The sequence below is a fragment of the Cavia porcellus genome, unplaced genomic scaffold (genome assembly GCF_034190915.1).
Source record: "Cavia porcellus strain 051 isolate PalLab524CR breed Dunkin Hartley unplaced genomic scaffold, mCavPor4.1 scaffold_27, whole genome shotgun sequence".
NCBI lineage: Eukaryota > Metazoa > Chordata > Mammalia > Rodentia > Caviidae > Cavia > Cavia porcellus.
Window position 1 is genome coordinate 799272 of NW_026947510.1, and position 21471 is coordinate 820742.

Below are 21471 nucleotides of genomic sequence, written 5' to 3' on the forward strand. Positions count from 1 at the left end.
TTGGAGGCGGGGCATACGCTCAAAGCTACCTGGGTAAGATCCAAAATGGCTTCCCGCGTGCTGAAACCGGTGTAAGGGCTACAGGGAAGTTTCGCGCTGTCATCTCCTTGAAGGCCAAACCTGGTCCACTTTCTAGGGCTCATTTGATGTGCTGTTCAGAGGATTAGCCGAGGGCAATGTCAGGGGCCCTCTTTTGGAGGGCTGGTAGGGGCCTGTGCGGCTTGGTGACCTTGGCTTGCAGAAACTTCTCGCTGGGTAAGTGCCTTCTGTAGATAGACTGTCTGAGAACTGCTTCTTGGTAACAGCTCAGAGTCATCCCTTCTCTTCCCCATCTCTAGGTGTTCCTGGATTGTCCCGTATAAGGCTCACTCTGCCGCCTCCCAAAGTGGTTGATCGTTGGAACGAGAAGAGGGCCATGTTTGGAGTATATGACAACATCGGCATCCTAGGTAAGGCTTGATTCTAGCGTGGTACAAATTACAGAAGGGCTGTTAAAGCCAGACTGTCTTTTTTACCTGGTTAGGGAACGGTTCTGTGCTCAGTAGTAAAAGCAAACAGTTGTCTGACTGTTACGTTTTGAATGTATCTGTAGATACCAATCGTTTTAATTCTTATAATAACCTTTTCACTTTGCAGGTAAGGAAACTGGGGAAGCAAGAGGTTAACTTTTCAAAGCTAGTAAATAGTGTCAGAATTTGAACCCCAACCATTCTGCCTCTGAAGTCTGTGTTCTTGACACTATAATGTGTTTTATCTGTAAGTGCTGCTCAGGAAGACACAACTGTGGGCTGAAGCCTTAGCTGGTCTAGGCTGAATTCTCTTGTTTTGGAAGTAATATGTTTTTTCTTCACATTACGCAGGAGACTTTGAAAAACACCCCAAAGACCTGATCAGGGGCCCCAGATGGCTTCGAGGTTGGAAGGGAAATGAGTTACAGCGATGTATCCGAAAGAAGAAAATGGTTGGAAATAGAATGTTCATTGATGACCTGCATAATCTTAAAAAACGTATCAGCTATCTCTACAAACACTTTAATCGTCGTGGGAAGTACCGATAGAAGAAAAACTGTGGAAGAGGCACATTTAACTCCCTGGAGAAGAGGGACAGGATTTTTCCCTATGAGGAAAGCTAATAAAATGGAGCTTTGGGATCTAATATCACACATTTTATTTTTCTCTTAAGAGGGACTTGTATTTATACATGTAGGGTATGGAGTCTGATTCATCCTTAAGTCTTAGGGTCTTAGAGTTGGGCTTCATCACTTGCTTTTTCTAGTCTATATTTATGGCCTTTAAAAATAGAGAAAGTTGGTGAAAATAATTTATTGTTGGCATTTTATGACACTGGCCCTTCATATACTGCAAGTGTTTTTTTTGTTGTTTTGTTTTGTTTTTGTAGTGTTGCACATGTTAGGCAAGTATCCTACCACTGACCTACATCCCCAACCCTTTGAAAATGATTGCTTCTGAGGAGCAAAAACAAGCTGCAGGAAAATTTTCCACCTGATTATCCTATTTGGCACTTGTATGGATGATAAATTTTAATTTTTTAAGAGCAGGATATATTTATTTCAAGAAAGAAAGCTTCTGTCAGAGAGACAGAAGGGTCCTGAGTAGGTTTCCCAATTCCCAATTTTAATTATTTATACAGCAACGACAAACAGTGCTGAAAATGTAGCTTAGTGGTAGGGCACTTGCCTAGCATATTGAAGGTCCCGGGTTCAATCCCTAGTACTCATCCCCCCCCAAAAAAACACAAACACTCAATTTATATTTAAATCTTTCTCACATTTACTGTGTATGCATAAGCTTATACTCCTTTTTTTTGTTTGTGTTTTTGAGACAGTCTCACTATATAGTTCAAGCTGGACTTGAACTCCTTGTGATCCTCCTGCCTCAGCCTCCCAAATGCTGGGATTATATAAATGTAGGCCACCATACTAAGTTGATGCATTGCTTGTAAAAAAATTTTTTATAGGGCTGGGGATTTAGCTCAGTAGCATAAGCATGTGTCTGACAAGTATGAATTCATGAGTTTGATCCCTAGTTCCAAAAAAAGAAAAGCTTTTATATGACTGGAAGCTGTTTTGTGTTCTTTAGGAAGGTTTTGGAGGTTGATGCGAGCAAATCTCTGGTATAACTTATGGATAAGGATATTGGCTAAGGGATGTAGCTCAGCAGTAGAACGGTTGCCTAACATCTCTTTGATTCCATCCCCACCACTGCAAAGGTTTAAAAAAAAGCTTTGGAATTAGATCTGGGTTTGAGTTCAGACTCTGATCTTTCTATGTGTATGATCCAAGATACATTAACTTCCACAAACCTTAGTTTTGTTTTAGTCTGGTTTTTTGTTTTTTTGGTACCGGGGATCAAACTCCTGACCTTGCACTTGCCAGGCAGATGTTTATAATGCTAAGCTAAATCCCCAGCCCAAATCTTCGTTTTTAAAATCCTGTTAGGAATCATACAGACCTTTTCCTCTAGGATTGTGTTAGGAATAAATGGTGTTCCATAAACTAGTATAGCCAACTGTGGTGACAAATGCCTGATTCCAGCACTTGAGAGGCTGTGGCAGGAGGACTGAGAGTTTGAGCCTGTGTTACCTAGTGAGACCTAGTGAGACCCAGTCTGAAAGAAAATATGTATATATAGGGTTTAGTAAATATATACACTAATGAAATCTGAAGAATTGAATGAAAATATATGTCCTTAAAGGAATTTTTGAAATTAAAGAAGAGGAAGTGGGGGCTGGGGATTTAGCTCAGCGGCATAAGCGCCTGCCTTGCAAGCAGGCAGTCGTGAGTTCGATCCCTGGTACCGATAAAAATGAAAATGAAAAAGACAAAAAAAATAAAATAAAGAAGAGGAAGTACTTGTAGATAGAGTTGGGGTTTGAAAGTAGAGGAATCAGTGATTCAAATCCTTTAAAGTAAGTACTTAGTGCAGTGATTTCTGTTGCAAAACAGTCCATCCTGAAAAATAATTACCAAAAACAAGTATCGATTCATATTCTGGAAGTTAACTGGACTCAGCTGATTGATTCTGCCCCATTTGTTGTGAGTTGGAGAGGCAGGAGGTTGTGTTCAGCTGTGAGCTTGCTTTGGGCCAGCATGGCCAAAATTTGTTCACCCACTTTTGGTGCTGTGGGAGCCAACTCTTGTGTCTCCCCTTGAATGCGGGACAATTGCTGCAACTTTGACTTTATGGGGACTTATTTCCTTACAATGATATGTAGAGAGCTGGTTATGGTATTTCTTTATCTCTTCAATTGTCTCTAAGCATTGCAAATAAGGCTAGCTGAGGTATTGATACGTAATCTCTATAAGCCATCAGACAACCTCTGTTTCCTCACATAGTGCCCTCTAAAAGATATGAGCACAGTGTGATGTTAGAACCATTAGCTTCGGGAATGTCAACTGGGTATGAGCCTCAAGTAAAAGACACTGTGACTCCCCAGGGCACAAAAGTTTACATATCAGAAGCTGAATTTTGCAGAGATGCTTTTCTCCCTACGTGGCCAGCCAGCTCAAGTTACTGGTAATACTCGCATCCTCACTGTCACTCATCCCTCAGCCACCCCCTTTCTTCACAAGATAAATTCTGGGAGAGGCCTAGGGTCAGGGCCTTTGTCTGCACATCTTCACAGGGATTAGATTTAGGATCCTTTGCTGCCCTTAATTTGAAATATGTCTTGGTGTCTTTACTCTTGCTGTGGGTTGCATCAGATGTGGTAGATTAGAATTAACTTGCTGGGATTCCAATAACGTCTCAATGGGATTATACATGTAACTTTTTGAGGAAAACTGGAAAAGAGATACGATACTTGGATGACTGTATACAATATTTGAGATTGCAATAGGTGCATAGTGGGTTGCCTCAGTTCCTTTTTCCTTGTGGTTTCATTACTCACTAGTTGAGTCCAGACTTCTTTACATAGAGGCTTCATCCCAGTGGGCAAAAATAGAAGTTGCAAAGCTCAATGAAAGCCCAGAAGTTGTGATGTCGCTTATTGGAGCCAGCCCAGATTAAAGGCAGAACCCTGGTGTGGTGCCGCATGCCTATAATTCCAGCACTTGGGAGGCTGAGGCGGGAGGATTGTCGTGAGTTCTAGCCCAGCCTGGTCCACGTATGTGCCTCAAAAATAAAAACAACAGCAAAAAGATTCAAGGAAGTGGCAAAGCATTGTGTGTTTTGGTCGGAGTAGCAGTGTGCAATGACAGGGACACGAGCAAGGGCTGGGAGAGATACCCTAGTCCAGTGACATCACTTGTGCTTGTCTGGACTTAGAGTATATACAACAAATGTGCAGTTAAGTTACTGAGTGCTTGTTAAATAAGTGGATTGTGGAGCAGCAGAGCAGTGGATATAATGTGGGAGTAGGTTACCATTCCTGCTCTTCTTGTGCATACAATAGTGAGTTTTCCGAGGGGTGGCTGGGAGGGGCTGTGTGGAGAATATGGTAGTTGATGTGATCTGTAAGTGGCTGTGATGTTTATATGATTTGATGGAACTGGAATGGAGAAAATAAAATCCAGGGCTTGAGTCTGCCAAGTGGAAGGAGCTCTGAAAAAATAAGCACATTTTAATAGAATATGTGATTGTTAGTGATGAGAAAATTAATAGGTCAGCTGGCATTTATAAAATGCTTCCTACTGTGAAGATACAAAGGTCTCATTTCTGAGGACAGAATAATATTGTTTGTGTTTTGAAACATTATGTAACATTTTTCTTTCAATAAACGCTGAACCATTATGTGCAAGTATATTTGGAGGAACTTATCAAGCTGTGTAGGCTGGATTGTGCAAGCCTGTGACCCCAGCATGCAGGTGGCTGAGGTAGGGGGTCACTGTGAATTCAAGGCCAGCCTGGGATCCATTGTGAAACCATGTCCCCAAAAACCAAAAACCACAAAGAATAAATCAGGATCAGGGTTGGTTCCTATTTCATCCTACTTCTGTAGAATATGTATGCAAATAATATGAATTTCAATATGATAATTACATAGGAAAATTAGAGTTCTATGAGGGGTCTTTTTAATTTTTTAATTGAATTTATTTATTTATTTTGGTACTGTGAATCAGGCTTACGACCTTGTACGTGCCAGGCAGGTGCTGTGCCACTGAGCTCTATCCCTAACCTGAGAGGTCTTTTTTTTTTTTTTTAGAAGATAAAAAAAGCATTTATTGAAGAGGTGGCACTTGAAGTAAGTCTTGGCAAAGTACAGTTGCTAGAAGTAGGAAATCAGTGTGCAGATGTAGAGAGGAGGGCACCTATCCCGTTCTCAGGAAGCAGGAATGGTAGGGAGGGCTTCCTGGAGGAGGCAGCCACTACATCTTCTTAAAGGAGTTTTGTTGTTGTTGTTTTGTTTTTTGGCGGCATTGAGGATTGACTCCAAGGCCTTCACCCTGAGTTATGTTCCCAGTCCTTTTTTATTTTGAGACAGTCTCACTAAGTTACTGGAAAAAAAATTTTTTTTTTATCTTTTTGAGACAGGGTCTTACTATGCAGTTCAGGCTGGCCTTGAAACTCATTTTGTAGTATAGGCTGACCTCGAACTCCCACCGATCCTACTGCCTCAGCCTCTTCAGTGCTGGGATCACAGGCATGCATCACCATACCAAAGTTGCCAAATTGCACAGCCTAGGCTTGCAATTTTAGTTTCACCCTCTAGAATGGATTACAGGTGTGTGTAACCACACCTGGTTGAAAGGAGTCTACAAGAAGGAGAGGGTAGTGGGCTTTCCTGGGAGATAAAGCAGAAACAAAGGTCCAGAGGTGAAAAATCGCATGTGCTGAAAGAATTGTGCATGGTGTTTGCTGGTGGAGCTACAGTGTGTGGTTAAAGATAGGGCAGGAGGAGGAGGTGAGTCAGATGATGAAGGTTACAAAAAACTGTTGACATGTATGCTTTAAAGCAGGCATGGTAGTGCATGCCTGTAATGCCATTCCTTAGAAGGCTGAGACAGGAGGATTGCCATAAGATTGAGGCCAGCTTGGCCTACATAGTGAGTTCAAGGCCAGCTTGAATTGTGTAGTGAGAGCCCATCTCAAAAATGCAAAAACGAAAAAATTGAGATTCAACGTACAAATGTTTGAACAACACAATTTGACCCATAATAATGGTCTTCAGTCTTCCCAGGGCATGAGTATGCTTTTGTGGCTGTTCTTAAGGTTCATGACTACTTGTAGCTTCTGTAGATTCTCAAGTGTGATTTTAGAAGAGAGAACCAGCACCTGTAGTAGTTGTCATCTTGCCTAGGAAATGAATTTATACCTTCCTTACCTCTTTTGATCTCACAACCCCTTCTTCATCATAGGAATACCAGTATTTTGGGCTAAATTGACAAACAGTGGTTACACTTTTAGAAATTTAGAAATGCTGCTCAATATCAGTCATATGGTTACATGGGATAACATGTTTCTTATTTAAAATGTTAGCTGGGTGTGGTGGTGCACACCTGTAATCCCAGCACTCCGGAGGCCAAGGGAGGAGGATTGTTGTGAGTTTGAGATCAGCCAGGGCTACAAAGTGAGCTCAAGGCCAGCCTGAACTGTATAGTGAGCCCCTGTCTCAAAATAAAATTTTTATTATTGTATTGGGATACAGTTCTGGGATATACACAATTCACTTATTTCAGTGACTTAATGTGTTCTGAGTTTCACCCATCACTACAAGCAATTTCAGAAAATTTTCATCATCACCCCAAAATGAAACTCCATGCTCGTCACTGTCACCCCAGTTATCCTTCCCTTTCAAGTCCAGGCAACCACTAATCTACTTTCTGTTTTTTTCTATTCCGGGTTTTTTTTTTTCTTTTGGTACCAGGGATCAAACTCATGACCTTATGCTTGCCAGGCAGGCGCTTATGCCACAGAGCTAAATTGCCAGCCTTGTTCTTGTCAATTCTGGATATTTAATATAAATTGTCTTAACACGTGACTCTTCGAGACTCGCTTCTTTTACTTAGCACAATGTTTTCTTTTCTTTTCTTTTTTTTTTTTTTTTGTCTCTTTTTCTTTTTTATCGGTACCGGAGATCGAACTCACGACCACACCCTTGCAAGGCAGGTGCTTATGCCGCTGAGCTAAATCCTCAGCCCTAGCACAATGATTTCAAGGTTTGTTGGTGGTGTCATCTGTATTAGTTCTTCATCCCTCTTTATTGTCAAATAATATTTCATTCTATGGCTATACCACAATAATATATCTATTTGTTACAGTAGGAAGTAGTGGCACACACCTGTAATCCTGGCTACTCAGAGCTGAGGCAGGAGTATCAGAAGTGTAAGACCAGTCTGAATAATCTAGTGAGACTAGATTATTCTATTTCAAAATATGAAAATAACAGCTCAGTGGCAGGTTGCTTGCCTAGCATATCTGAGGTCCTGTGTTTAACATCAGTACTGGCTGGGGATATAGCTCAGCAGTATAAGTACCTGCCTGGCATGTGTAAGGTTGTAAGTTTGAGTCCTAGCACTAAAAAAAAATTTAATTCCCACTACTGAAACAACAAAATGAAAAATTTGAAGTTTTATCCATCCATAAGTTGATGGACATTTAGACTGTTTCTTTTTTTTTTTTTTTTTTTTTTTTTTGTCTTTTTTGTTTTTATCAGTACCAGGGATCGAACTCACTCGACTGCCTGCTTACAAGGCAGGCGCTTATGCCGCTGAGCTAAATCCCCAGCCCCCATTTGGACTATTTCTACTTCTTGACTATTCTAAAAATACTGCTTTGGGGCTGGGGATTTAGCTCAGTGGGATAAGGGCCTGCCTTGCAAGCACGGGTCGTGAGTTCAATCCCCAGTACCGATTAAAAAAATTTTAAATAATATTACTTTGAAATTTGTGGCCAAGATTTTTTGTGACCATATGTCTTCATTTCTCTTGCCTGTGTATCTAGAAGTAGAATTTTCAGGTCATATGATAGCGATATATTTAACCATTTGACAAGATGCCAAAATTTTTTCCAAAATCTTTTCCTGAAAATTCCAAAATGCACTATTTCACCTTACCACTTGCAGGGTCTAGGTTCTCCACATCCTTATCCACACTTTTTATTAATTTTTTTACCATCACAGGGATATCTCATTGCAGTTTTGATTTATATTTCCCTGATGGCTAGTGTAATGGGGCATCTTTTATTGAAGACTGATAAATCTTTTCCATTTGTCAACCTTCAATGGAAAATGTCTCAATGGATCCTTTCCCTATTTCCCTCCCTCCCTCTCTTTTTATGATACTGGGGATTGCATCCAGGGCCTAGGCCTAGGAAGCAAGTGTTAGAACTGCACCTCAGACCTATGAGACTTCTTTACACATTCCAGATACAAGTTCCTTACCAGACATATGAATTGAAAATGTTTTCTCATTCCACAAGCTGTTTTTTCACTTTCTTGCTTCCTATCCTTTGAAACACAAAACTGACCTTATTTTTGGTGGTGCTGAGGATCAAACCTAGAGTTTTGTGCGTGCTAAGCAGGAGTTCTACATCTCCACTCCACACAGAAGTTTAAAAAAATTTTTTTGGAGACAAGGTCTGAGTAAGAATGGCCTTGAGTTCACTATGTAGCCCAGGCTAGACTTAAACTCAATAGCAGTCCTCCTGCCTCAGCCTCCTGAGTGCTGGGATTATTATACACCAGCATGCCCCGCTAGAAGTTTAAAATTTGACAATGCCTTATTTTTTCTTTTTTTTCTTTTTTTCTTTTTGCTGTATCTAAGAAGCCATTACCTAATTCGACGTACAAAGACGTTACTTTTGTTTTTGTTAGTTTTATACTAGATTCATACATTGTGATCTTTGGAGTATTTTGGATTAATGCTTGGGTATGGTGTGAGGTAAGGACCTCTCTTTAGCCTAGCATGCGTGAGGCCCTCTATTCAATCCCTAGCATGGCGCCACCCAAATCCAGCTTCATTCTTTGGATGTGGACATTGAATTGTATCAGCAGTATTTGTTGAAAAGATGTCATTTCCACATTGAGTGGTTTTGGCACCCTCACTGAAAAACCCTCACTGATGTAACTCCTGTTTCTTATCCAGTTTTTTGTCTTTTCTTAACAGCTGCTTCCCACTGGGCCTAATGACACACACCTATAGTCACAGATACTTGGGAGGCAAAGGGAGGAGGATTGAAAATCAGAGGCCAGCTGGGTAACACATAGACAGAACCTATTCAATAAGTAAAGAAAAGGGAAAGAATAAGAAGCTGCCTCCTTTTAAACTCTAGTTCTGAATTTTCCCATGTGCCTCAACAGATCTGTGAAACATTATGATGTAAGCATTATGTAAAATAATATATATTATTTCCAACTGTGTAAGCCTGTCAGATACTTTAGCAGTGTCTTCCTGGAAGCCTGTCTTGCAGTGTTAACTGTTCTCTTGATTTCATCAGGACAGCTCTTCTGGGTCTGTGGCACGGCTTCCATTGCTAATGTTTTCTTTCTTTCAACAATTTTGCATAGACCTCTTATGTCTTTCAGCTATTGCCTTTTTTTTTTTTTCCTTGTGTTTTTGAAACAAGGACTCGCTATGCAGTTCAGGCTGGCCTTGAGCTCACTTTGTAGCCCAGGCTGGTCTCAGACCTGCAATGATGCTCTTCCTTCAGCCTCCCGAGTGCTGGGATTACAGATGTGCACACCAAGCCTGGCTAGCTATTGCCTTTTCCTTTCCAATTTATCAGAGCCCATCTTCTACTAGCCTACTTAAAAACAGAGACAGATGATAATGTGCAACACATATACCATTGTTGCCCCCTGATTGATGTGTTTTAAAATTTTGATGTAATTTTTTTTTCTTCTTCTTGAAATAAAATGGATTTGGAAAAAGAAAAAAGAGGTAACATTTTTGATTATTTACATATCTGGAGGAGGTCTTTATTTCATACTCATCTTTTATTGACAGTTTGGCTGTTAGAGAAATCTAGGTTAATAATCATTTTCTTCAGAACTTTAAAGGCACTGACACATTGTTCTATCTTTTAGTCTTGTGTTGAAATGTTATTCAGATTTTTAAATTTTCTTCCTGTTTTTTATTTTCTTTTTGACATGTTAAGATCTCTCTAGTATTTCTCTCTAGTATTTTTGAGGGATTCTGGGGATTGAACCTGGGAATTTCACAAGGTTACCACATACAGTGAAAGACGAGTTTTGTTTTGTTTTATTTTGTTTGAGACAGAGTATTACTATGTAGTTCAAGTTGGCGTTGGACTCACCATGTAGACCAGGCTGTCCTCGAACTTGTAGTACCCCCTGCCTCGGCCTCCTGAGTGCTGGAATTACAGGCGTGCGCCTCCATGCCCAACTCAAGAGATGAGTTTTGATGTGATTATTTTTCTTTCATTGTGCTAGACACATACTACACCCTCTAACCTGCAAAGGCTCATTCAATTCAGGAAATTTTCTTTTATTTCTTTTATAATTAATCACACTCACAAATATTTTGTCTTTCTTTGCCTCACATATCCTGCTCTCTTCTTTTAGATCCTTTATTAATCAGACATTGGACTCTTGGGCTTGGTTTTCTAACTTTCTTATTTCCTGCCTCCAGCTGTATTGGCACTTACTCTGGTATTTTTGTTCCTTACTTGTGCTCAATTTTGGATCACAATTTATTTCTCTTGGCATGGTCTCTACGGAAATTCCCAAGGCCTAGATTAAAGATGAATCTATCCTGGGAGGACTTAACATTGCTTCTGCTGGGTGCTTGGTGGTACCACCAACCCCCAAACACTTTCAATTCTTGTCATTATGTTTATAGGAAGGAGAAAAGATTCTCAAAGCCCCTCCCCAAAAGAATAAAACAAGTCATTCAGGCAGAATGAAACAGTATGGAGTTATAAATTCTCCATATATATATATATATATATATATATATATATATATATAGTCTTTAGTGACAAGAATCTCACTATGCTGTTCAGGCTGGCCTTGAGCTCAGTTTGTAGCCCAAACTGTCTTGAACTTGCAACAAGCCTCCTGCCTCAGCCCCCAAAGTGCTGGAATTACAGACATGTACCATCATGCCCAACTGTCTCTGTAAATATTTAAAATAAAAAAAATTAAGAAGTTCCACTAGATATCTGACTCCCAAACAAATAATTGTCTATGATACAGTTCTCTAGGGACAGTTTGGTTGCCTGAATATTTTTAATCTACTTTTACATGATGATATGCTCTGTAGGATTCCAGCTTTATGATGGTAGGGTCTATTAGATTCTCCCCTGTCCCGCTTTTTTTGAGACAGTGTTTGGCTGGCCAGTTCAGGCTGGCCTCATTTGCAGTGATCCTCTAGCTCTAGCCTCCCATGTGTCGAGATTATAGGCATAAGCCACCATACCCAGCTAGATTTCCTACTTTGAGGAAGTCTTAGACTTTATCTTCTGTGCCATGGTAGCATCCTGTTGAAGCTACCATGCTCAAATTCAATTCTCTGCTACCTCTGTGGTAGCTTACTGGTCTTCAGTTACTGTTTACTTTCTTCAAATTTCTTTTCTTTCTTTCTTTCTTTTTTTTTTTTTTTTTTTTTTTGTCTTTTTGAGACACAGTCTTGTCATGTACCCTAGGCTGGCCTTAATTCATAGTGATCCTCCTGCCTAAACCCCTAAATCCTGGGATTATAGGTATATGCTATCACACTAGTGTTTGCTTTCTTGTCAGCTCATAACTACATTTGGAAAATGTCCTTTTCCTGTAATCCTAGCTCTTTTTTTTTTTTTTTTTTTTTTGTAATCCTAGCTCTTGAGAGGGCTAAGACAGGAGGATCACTGTGATTTTTGAGGCCAACCTTGGCTACATAGTAAGATCCTGTCTCAAAAAATAAAACAAAACAAAAACCATAAAAAAAAAGAAAAGAAATGCCATTTTTTTTTTTTTTTTGTCGTTTTCCTTTTTATTGGTACCAGGGATCGAACTCACGACTACCTGCTTGCAAGGCAGGCACTTATGCCGCTGAGCTAAATCCCCAGCCCCAAGAAATGCCCTTTTAGTCAAAAGACCTAGAATAGTTAAAACATTTTTAAAAATTTACCTTCATTTGGCAAATGACTAAACAATGTCCATATTGTGGAATACAGTATTACTCAGCAGTGGAAACTACTGATAACTTCGATGGGTCTCAAGTGCCTCCCTCTTCCCCTTAAGTATTTGGGTTTGAACCCATGACTTTCCTATTGAGCTACAGCCCAAGCAGTGTTTATTTATTTAGGACTTGGTCTCACTAAATTACAAAGGTGCTCAGTAGGCCTCAAATTTGTGATCCCTCTGCTCTAACCTCCTGGAGTGGTGGAATTACAGATGTGAGCCATCTACCTGGTTTTCAAAAATTATTATGTTGAATGAAAAAAAAAAAACCAGACAATCTCAAAAGGTTAGACATGATATAATACATTTACATAACAAAAACCAAGTTATAGAGGGGGAGAGAAATTAGCACTGCTAAGGGACAGGGCTAGGGATAGGATGACTATAAAGAAGTAGCATAAGGGAGCCCTGTTTTAAGGCAATAGTTCGGCATCCTGACTGTGGTGATGAATGCACACATATCTACAGGTGATATATTGCATAAACTATACATAGCAAACAAAAATGGCTGTCTGTAAAACTGATGAATTCCAGATAAATTATTGCATCAATACCAGTTTCCTGGTTTAATATTTCATCATACTTATAAAAATGTTACTGTTGGGGGAGTGGAGTAAACAGCTTAGGGGAACCTCCCTGAACTTTTCTTTTCTTTCTTTCTTTCTTTCTTTTTTTTTTTTTTTTTTGTCTTTTTCTTTTTTATCAGTACCGGGGATCGAACTCACGACTGCCTGCTTGCAAGGCAGGCACTTATGCCGCTGAGTTAAATCCCCAGCCCCTGAACTTTTCTTTTTGCCATATCATGTGAATAATTATTTGAAAATAAAAAAATCTTTAAAAATAATTTGGGGATATAGCTTAGCGGTGCAGCACCTGCCTGGCAAGCGCGAGACCCTGAGTTCAATTCCCAGTACCAAAAAAGAAAATAGTAAATAAATAAATAAAAGAAAAAAGAAAAGGAAAAAACCTGAAATTTAAAAAAATTCAGCAATTTAAAATTTTTCCAGGGTAGAAATGCTGGTAACACATAGGTGTTTATAATGCTAGAAACATGTCTTCTCATTCCTATTGGCATCAAGGGCTTATAAATTGTTTTCAATTTTTACAAATTGTCATTTAGATGAGGCTGCAGGAGAAGGACGGGTAAATACATGATTAATACAGGGTGTTTGTAACAGCTACTGTTTAAGGATGTTAAACAGGGTTGTGATGTTTGAATAGATCATCCCTTTGGCTTCTTAGAGACACGAGGAAGAAAAGGAATGGGATCAATTATACTTAATTGATTATAAAAGGCATCTTTCTCCCTCTCTTTTGGCAATTCCCAAATTGTAGGTGTTAGTCAGCAATCATACTGGATTTGTCATAGCTGCTCATGAGCATCAAAACTTGCAAAACGGGTGACTGAAGTTTGGAAGAAAATTCCAGAGACAGAAGAACACTGTTTGGAAATGCTGTATCACTAAAGCTTCTGATGGCACACACAGAACCACAGCATATGGGAACTCGAGGTATCCAAAACCGAGTCAAAAAGGAAACATTAAAAATCAGACTTTGCCTATGAAAATGTGCATACATTGTTTCCATGTGTTTTCCTTTTTTGTAAGTACAAGAACAAAACGATAAAAATTCATATGTATATAAACCTATGCTTTCAATAAATGTAAAATAAAACTCACAGTTACAATTTATTTGTAACTTTTTAAAAACAAGGTATAAATAATGGTACGTTTTACAACTGATGATCGGGAAGGGGTAATCGTGAGAGAAAAGAAAATTCTTAAGTATTAGGAGGAAAAAGATCAACTCGAGTTAGTGAATTCTTGGGGGAAAAGCAAGGAAACGGGGTGTGTGTGTGTGGGGGGGGTTAAATCTAGGAAGCTTTCCTGATTTAGGGACAGAGAAGCAGGTCTCGAGCATTCAATTTAGGATGGGTTATACTGAAACACTTGGACGAACGAATCCTTTATACTAGCTTTGGTCTGTCGGAGGAAGGCGCACGCCCGGACCTAGGGGTCCGGCGATGGCTTGGTTTCGTGGGTTCTGCGTCCTCAGGGCTGTGGCCAGCTGTGGGAGTTGGGTGGAGTCCGCGCGGGTCCGGGACACTGCCAGCCAAGACTCCAGCGGGCCAAACTCTATCCAGATCAGCCCGCGGCTGTCGGCAGGAGCGGCGTGATTGGCCGGAGCCGCCTGCGGTGGGCGGGCCCGAGCTCAGGAGCTGTCCAGCAATTGGCTAGCAAGCACCAAAAAGCCCTAACTCAATTGTCAAGGCAGTCCTAGAGAGGTCCGGTCCGTTACTACTCTGCCCGGCCTCTGAGCTAGCCAGGTAAGCAAACTACAGTGGCATAGGTCAGTTGGAGGGCCCTCACCGCAACCGCTCCTTTCTTGACTCGAAATAAGAGGAGAACTATGATTGGCACAACTGCAAGGGCGAGGCGCACCAGCATATCTGGATTTGGAAGTCCGCCCATTCCGGGCGTGGATTGGACGGCGAGGTCGTAACGTAATCTGGGGGCGTGGCCATCACTAATAAAGCCGAGGACCGGCGAGTCAGCCGCAGTAAGTCCCGCCGCAGCTAGATCTCCGGGTAGCTTACGAGAGGCGGAGCTCAGCGGTTCCCTCCGCTTTAACTGCAGCGTCTTCCCGCCGGGTGTCTCGCCGCAGCATCCCGAGAGGGGACGGACCCCTACACACTCTGTCAGAAAAATGTGAGTTGACTCTAGTGGAGGGGCTGGACACGTCTTTACCAACTCTCACCCCCAGCGCCGGACTCTGCGGGACGGAAAATGGCGCATTGCAGCAGCTGCGGCGACGCGGGGAAGTACGGCCGCGCCGGCCCACCCGGGAGGGGCAGCACCCCCTTCCTGCACCAGCCACAGCTACACCCCGGGCCAGGCAGGGAGGCGGGGGTCCCACGTTCACGGCACCCTCACCTTTTGTCTGCTTGGTGTTTGCTTCTGATCTCGTGTACTGAAACCCCCAGAGAGGTGAAGGGGACCAGGGAGAAGCGGGGTGCTTGAAAGACCCTTTCTGGTCATTTGAGTCTGTATTTTGAGCCAGCCCTGCAGTCTCTAGATGCGTGCATGCCCCTCATCCAAACTGAGACTTACCCCTCGTGGGAGGTGCAGAGCTCCAGAAACTTAGTGCCAGTTGTCTGGTGCCAGCTGCGCCCCTCCGTAAGACAGAGGGACGGTGGTACGGCATCGCGTGTTCATCCCAAGACCACTCTTCTATGTGGTGATTTACAGTCAAGTCCGAGGCAAGTATTTGGAGGAGTAACTTAACATTGCCTCTTTCTTCCAATACACAGTTTAGTTTCTAGACATCTTCAGCATTGTCCTCTTCCCAAGTTCCTGCAGGAGAGCTAGGCTATATTAAGTACTTCTCTGTCAGGAGCACAATGCATTTAATAGAAATTTTTCTTTTTGGTTGCTAGCTGGAGCAGTGGCCACGTCCTAGATGTGTTTCTGTTGCTTCTCTTAGTAACAAATACGAGGAAAGATTTACTGGTGTTACATAAGAGTTGTAACTATCGCTGGATATGTTATTGCTGAGCGCTTCTAATTCCCAACAAGTAGTAAGTGAAGTGAGCCCCTCGAAATATGTATATAGCCATTTCTCTTGGATTTCTTAGGTTTAACTATAGGTGCTAGTCTGTGCATGTTGGACAACTGCTAAGTTCAGTTGCTTTTGTTTTGGGGCCAGGGACCCTTCTCAGCTGACTGATTCCATACAGCGCCCATGTGAGATGAACAGAAGGAGATGGAGAAGGCATGGTGGCTAGCAGGGGATCACGAGGTCTCTGACCTTAATCTTGTCATTGGTGCCACCATCCTGGACTTCTTCCAACACTGGATGCTCACTACTCATTGAGATTTCCACCTTCAGTCTGGATCTAGAATGCTTAGTTAGCACAGTAGCACAGCAATAGTCTTAGGCCCTTAGCATTGTGTCTTTTTTCCCCTTGCCTTGTCTGTGCCTTGCAGGGAAACATGAAAATGACTCCTTAAGTGGGAATAAGTCAGAATAATCTGCTAGCAAGACCTTTTTGAGGGATTATAGTCCATTTTTTTTAAGGCTGAAAGGAATTCATTTAGGACAGAGGAACTTCTAAGTATTAGTTTTATGGTATTAGCCAGGGACTCTCCTTTCTTTGTGATGGTTTAACCTCTAGTGCTTTTGTTCTTGGACTGTTCTAGTGAAGTGTGTTTAATGAGGCTCTACTTTTCCTTTAGGGGTTCCTAAGGAAATCTGTGCTCTCCAGAAAATTGTAGCAATCCTCTGCCCCTGCCTATATTTTTTCCCTTGTCAGAGAAAACCTCATCTTTTAGGTTAGCATCTGGGAATTTGTTAACAGGTGAATTTAGCCTTCATATCTTGGATTATAGAGAAAAGTTTACTTTGACATTACATTGAATGATTCCCTCCTTAAACCTAAGATATCCTGAAGCCGTAAGTGATACTGAAAGAGAGAAAAATCACTATGTGTATACAGTAGCCTAAACAAAAACCATAATTTCTCTATGGAATGTAGGGAACTAGGGGTGTTCCTTGAGATTCTGCCAGATCTAGAAAAGGAAGGGACAGAATGTCAATGATGCATGTCCACTAAACACTATTTGTAGCATTTTTAACTTCCTGCCTGTACACTTGGAACAGTTTGCATTCCTAATGTAATTATTTTGGACCCCAGATTCAATATAAGTGCAACTCCTGTTTTCTTTGCCAAAAACAGTACAAACAAACAGTCCTGACTCAGTCCATCTGTGTAGGCTGACTCAGTCTGTCTGCGTAGATTTGCTGTTGGTGATCTTCCAAGCTGTGGTTATAGCAGCCCTGAACTACTACTAATCACTGCATGAAACGCAATCAATAACTGTATCCTCATAAGCAGTGTCTGTCAGTTTGCCTCTGCCTTGTATAATCATGCTTTGCAATTTAGTTCATTGGCTTGTCCTGAGGATTTAGTCTTTTCTCCTGCTCTGGATTGGGTTTTCCCATTTTGCTTCATGTGAAGGCTTCTGACAGCCAGACAAGTGCTATTTAGGTCAAGGGTAGTCCCTGTAGCCATTGTGTTAGAGTTTGGGTCAGGGGCTATCCCCAAACAAGATCTTATAATGACACTGAGCTCCATCTGAAAGCTGTTACATATTCTTTCCTCTTTGGCTTTGGCCTGTATGTGGCCTTTCCCTACTTGGACTTGCCAAGGGGCTAGAATCCCTATCATTAACAGAAGAGAACCTACTCACAGTTGCGTTGTTGAGCATGCTTGCCATTCCTTTCTCCACTTGGTTACTTTGTGTACTCTCCACTTCTTAGGTCTGCTCCTGCTCAGCCACCAGCTGAAGGGACAGAAGGGGCTGCCCCCGGTGGGGGTCCTCCTGGCCCTCCTCCCAACATGACCAGCAACAGACGACTACAGCAAACCCAGGCACAAGTGGAGGAGGTAGGTGTATATATGTTTCTCGGAGAGTTTCTAACCACAGGAGTTCAGAAATAAGGGAGCATCTTGTCTGTTCTCTCTCTCTCTCTTTTTTTTTTTTTTTTAATAGAGAGATGGTTAAAAGCTCTGGAGATAAAGCATTCCTTAGTTACACAGGTCTAGACTTGTGATCCTCTAGATATTCTTTTCCATCTCTAGCAGGAAACTTAGCCGCTGTGTCTGTGCACACCTCACAGGTGGTGGATATCATGCGTGTGAATGTGGACAAGGTCTTGGAGAGGGACCAGAAGCTGTCAGAGCTGGATGACCGAGCTGACGCCTTACAGGCGGGAGCCTCACAGTTTGAGAGCAGTGCTGCCAAGCTAAAGAGGAAGTATTGGTGGAAAAACTGCAAGGTGAGTTTCCTTATCCTCTCCGCTTTCTTTTCCTGGGCTTCCACTTGTAAAAGGCAAGAAAATCCTTGACCGCTACAGTCTTTCCCACTTATGGTGCCAGATCCCCGCCCTGCATGATTCTTGGGAGGAAAGTGAGTGCTCATTGTTGAGAGATGAATACCCATGTTGGCCACCAGGGTAGGCTAGAGTGTTAAGAACCACTCAGAAAGTGCTACCCTGAGAAGTTTAGAATGGATTAGATGCTTTTGCCCGTAGTAGTCTCCTGTAAGAATTCTTCCATGGCCCTTCCTCAGGCACACCCAACAGCAAAACGCTAGCACAGGGTTAAAATATCTGCATTTTCTGACAAGGCACTAAATTCTTCACAGTGAAAGCCAAACCAACTAAATAAAGATCCAACATGTACATTTCCATTAGATTTCCTTGTGAAGTCCCTCGACAGAAGGAACTGAGCAAAAAAGGCCCCGATGCCCACTCTGTGCTGTTCCTGAAGAGCTGCCAACATGGTGCTGGGCTTTCAGTCCTGTGGGAAGCAGAGAGGTGGGCCCTTCTCACAGGCCTGCGGGTTTTCTGAGTGATGGGTAGCATCTTCCACTGTCCTAAGGATGGAGGAAGGTCAGTTTCCACATCTGTGGTTCTGGTTTCTGTTCTCCTGTCCCAAGTCCAAGGGCTCATGTGTGGTCCATGTTTCCTCAGATGATGATCATGCTGGGAGCTATCTGTGCCATCATCGTGGTAGTTATTGTAAGTAAGTATCGCTGAGGCTGCTGATGGGGTGAAGAGGTGGGAATGTCCCGGAGTCTTCTCCCAGCCCTGCCTGCCTGCCTGCCTGCCTGGGGAGTGGGGCTGCTCTGACTGAGGTATGGAGACCGCTGCTGTGGGATTATCATGGGCTCTGGAGGGGGGAAGGGCTGAACCAGGGAACTTTCTTGGTGGACAAGTCTTCCCCCTGCTCCAAGGGAGCGGGGCTGTGCTGTTTGTCACTGGCTTGGGTCAGAGGGAAACTGTGGGGCTGGGACACTTGCAACTGGAAGGCCTGCTTGTCTGGTAACTTGATGTAACTTGCCCTCTTGTTTTCTCCTGTCTCTCTCTTCTCCATCTGGGACTTCCTGATTCCTGTGTCCAGTCTACTTTTTTACTTAAGAATGTGCCATCCCTTCCCTGTTCTCCATTACCATCTGAGCTCATGTCCTTCTCCTTCTGTTTGCTCTCAACCACTTCCCATCTGCCTTCCTGCATCCCAGCCCGGGCTTCCCATCATTCATTACTCCTTTTTGGTTGTACTCATTTGCACTCTGGCCCTCAACACTAGAAATGCTGCTCATGGCGAAGTCTTGAAATCATCACCTGAAGAGCAACAGCTGGCACCTCCTCCCTATCCCTTTCTTATGTCCTTTCATGCTCCTCCAAAGCCAGAAAGAGTCAGTAGCCAAAGGCAGAGGCAGGGGAAAGATCGAGGTAAAGAGCCCAAGATGCTGGCAAGGTTGGTGGCAGGAGAAGTGTATTGGTGCTCTTGGCATCTCCTAGAAAGGCCGGCTGCTGCCAGGAAGGGACTGTGAGCAGATGGGAAAGTGGTGACTTGCCCTGTGCAGCCCTCATTGGATCCTACAGAAGGGGCCCAGGGACCAGCAGGTCCTGATGCAATACCCTTTTAGAAAGTCAGGCCTGTTTTTTGTAGTCATTGCTAATCTGTTGGTTCAAGATTTTCTATTTCTTTGGGGGATCTTCCAGCTATGTACTTTGTTCCCTACAGGTCTGGAAAACAAGTCTTTATTGATTGTAAAACATGCCAGAAGTCTGTTTTAGAAACAGTCCTATTTGCTTCTACTAGAAGACACTGTCTCTGTATGTTTTCTGCAACGCCCTGTGTTGTTCATGAGGGCGTCAGGAAAGTTGATCTGGCTAAAGTCGGGACTCTGAAGTCATTTTTTATTCTTGGTGTATAGAGAGGATGCCTGTTAATAGAAAAAGTGAGTTGAAAGCCTAATTTGAAAATAACAAGTGTACAGGAATCAGCTTCTTGCAGTCTTGCAAAGGCAGGCCCAGTTCCTTCCTAACTGATAAAGGAATGTGAGAGTGTTAAGAGGCGAGCTCCTTCGACTCCTATCAAACACCTTCTTCTGCGCTGCCCCAGGTACTTAAGACAGACACATGGCAAGAGGTCCTTCCTCAGGCTGATCCAGAGGGTTTAGGGAAGTGTAGCAACTCAGTCTCAGGGTACAAGCAGTGCAGTCAGCGCTAGGCGTGCATGTGTATTTCACAGGGCCCTTGCCCCAGAGCTGCCTGACTGTTCTTTTCCAAAGTGCATTCTTCTTCTGAAGCACCCTCACCTGTCCAAATCCATATGCCTCCTTTCTGTTCCTCCTCTTTGCATGTTTTGTTAAATAGATTGTACAACCTGAGCAACCTGAGGATGGGAGCTGCTCAGCCTATTCTGGGATTTTTCTTTTTTTGGTGGTACAGGGGATTGAACCCAGGGCCTTTGCAGTGAGCTACACTTCCCAGCCCTTTCTGTAATTTTGTATTTTGAGAAAGAGCCTTGCTGAGCCAGGCTAGGCTTGAACTTGTGATTTTCCTGCCTCAGCCTCTCCGAGTGCTGAGATTTATAGGTGTGTGTGCCACCTTGCAACTCCTGGGAGCTGTTGCTGAGCTTCAGGATAAGAAAAACCCAGGTGCTGCAGGGAGAGGGCAGACTGGGAATAGGAAGGGAATACCCTTGACTGTGGTGCCTTCTGTCCGCTGGTGCACAAGCAGGCAGAGGCTGAGGCCACAGTAGGCTGGACCCAGATGCTACTTTCCATGCAGCAGCATTTCATTGTGCAAACCATCCTTCCTTTCCCTCCGTCCCTGCTTCCCCAAATTCCCTTTGTCCTGCCCCAGGGCGGGACTGAAGAGCTGGAAGAGAGCAGTCAGTGCACCCTCCCAGCGTCCCCTCGAAGGTCTTCATTCTCCTCTGGGCTCCTCCTTGCCTAATGTAGGGCTCACCGCTGGAGAAGAACCACCACTGTCCTGGATGTGTCCCAAGCCTGGAGCAAATCCACCCTCTTGGCCCACCAGCCTTAGCATGGGATTATTTCCTGGGTTTCTGTCTCTTACCAGGTGTAGCTGGCTCTGTTCTTGTGGGGGTGTTGGTCCTTCTACTTTCTTTCTCATCCTATCCTGCACCTCTTCTGTGTCTTCGCTGTTTCTTCTTCCCTCCCACTCCCCATGTGCATGAGCAGATATGCAGCTAAACCCCAGGACTCTGCACTCAAATGAAGCCGAGCTCCCCACATTCCCTTCTTTGGTTTGCCATGAGATGATGTGGGTTTCCACTGTGTGTCTGTCATTACCTCTTTGTCTTTTTTCCTAACCCCAATCTCATACTTGTATAGAATAATAACAGTTGTACTTCCACCAAAGGCATGTGGAATATTTACCAATTTCATGTATTCTGAACAAAAGCAAAAAATACAAATTCCTACCACTCAACTGACTCCGTTATTGTTTGGGCTGGAGTAACGGGAGGGAGAGGAGGGGCACGTTGTTTCTTTCTTTTGTTTTTTTTTGGTA

General features: G+C 42.9%; 2 protein-coding genes across 2 annotated transcripts; both read left to right on the forward strand.

Moving 5' to 3' along the window:
• Window positions 1–11: 11 nt before the first annotated feature.
• Mrpl51 (mitochondrial ribosomal protein L51) lies at window positions 12–1155 on the forward strand. The gene is made up of 3 exons (XM_003463262.5): window positions 12–255; window positions 339–449; window positions 861–1155. Exons 1-3 carry the CDS (start codon window positions 177–179, stop codon window positions 1055–1057), a joined length of 387 nt encoding a protein of 128 aa, XP_003463310.1. The 5' UTR covers window positions 12–176; the 3' UTR covers window positions 1058–1155.
• Window positions 1156–14604: 13449 nt separating this feature from the next.
• Window positions 14605–21390, forward strand: Vamp1 (vesicle associated membrane protein 1). The gene is made up of 5 exons (XM_003463283.5): window positions 14605–14789; window positions 17401–17527; window positions 17761–17919; window positions 18616–18667; window positions 19046–21390. Coding segments are annotated over exons 1-5 (357 nt in total). The 5' UTR covers window positions 14605–14787; the 3' UTR covers window positions 19063–21390.
• The last annotated feature ends 81 nt before the right edge of the window (window positions 21391–21471 follow it).

Bases quoted from the DNA above. Each gene is read 5' to 3' on its own strand.
- Mrpl51 (XM_003463262.5), top strand. From the start codon at position 177: ATGTCAGGGGCCCTCTTTTGGAGGGCTGGTAGGGGCCTGTGCGGCTTG. The intron at 256-338 runs GTAAGTGCCTTC...CCCCATCTCTAG, and splicing joins TTGCAGAAACTTCTCGCTGG to GTGTTCCTGGATTGTCCCGT. The intron at 450-860 runs GTAAGGCTTGAT...CACATTACGCAG, and splicing joins TGACAACATCGGCATCCTAG to GAGACTTTGAAAAACACCCC.
- Vamp1 (XM_003463283.5), top strand. The intron at 17,528-17,760 runs GTAGGTGTATAT...CACACCTCACAG, and splicing joins CCCAGGCACAAGTGGAGGAG to GTGGTGGATATCATGCGTGT. The intron at 17,920-18,615 runs GTGAGTTTCCTT...ATGTTTCCTCAG, and splicing joins ATTGGTGGAAAAACTGCAAG to ATGATGATCATGCTGGGAGC.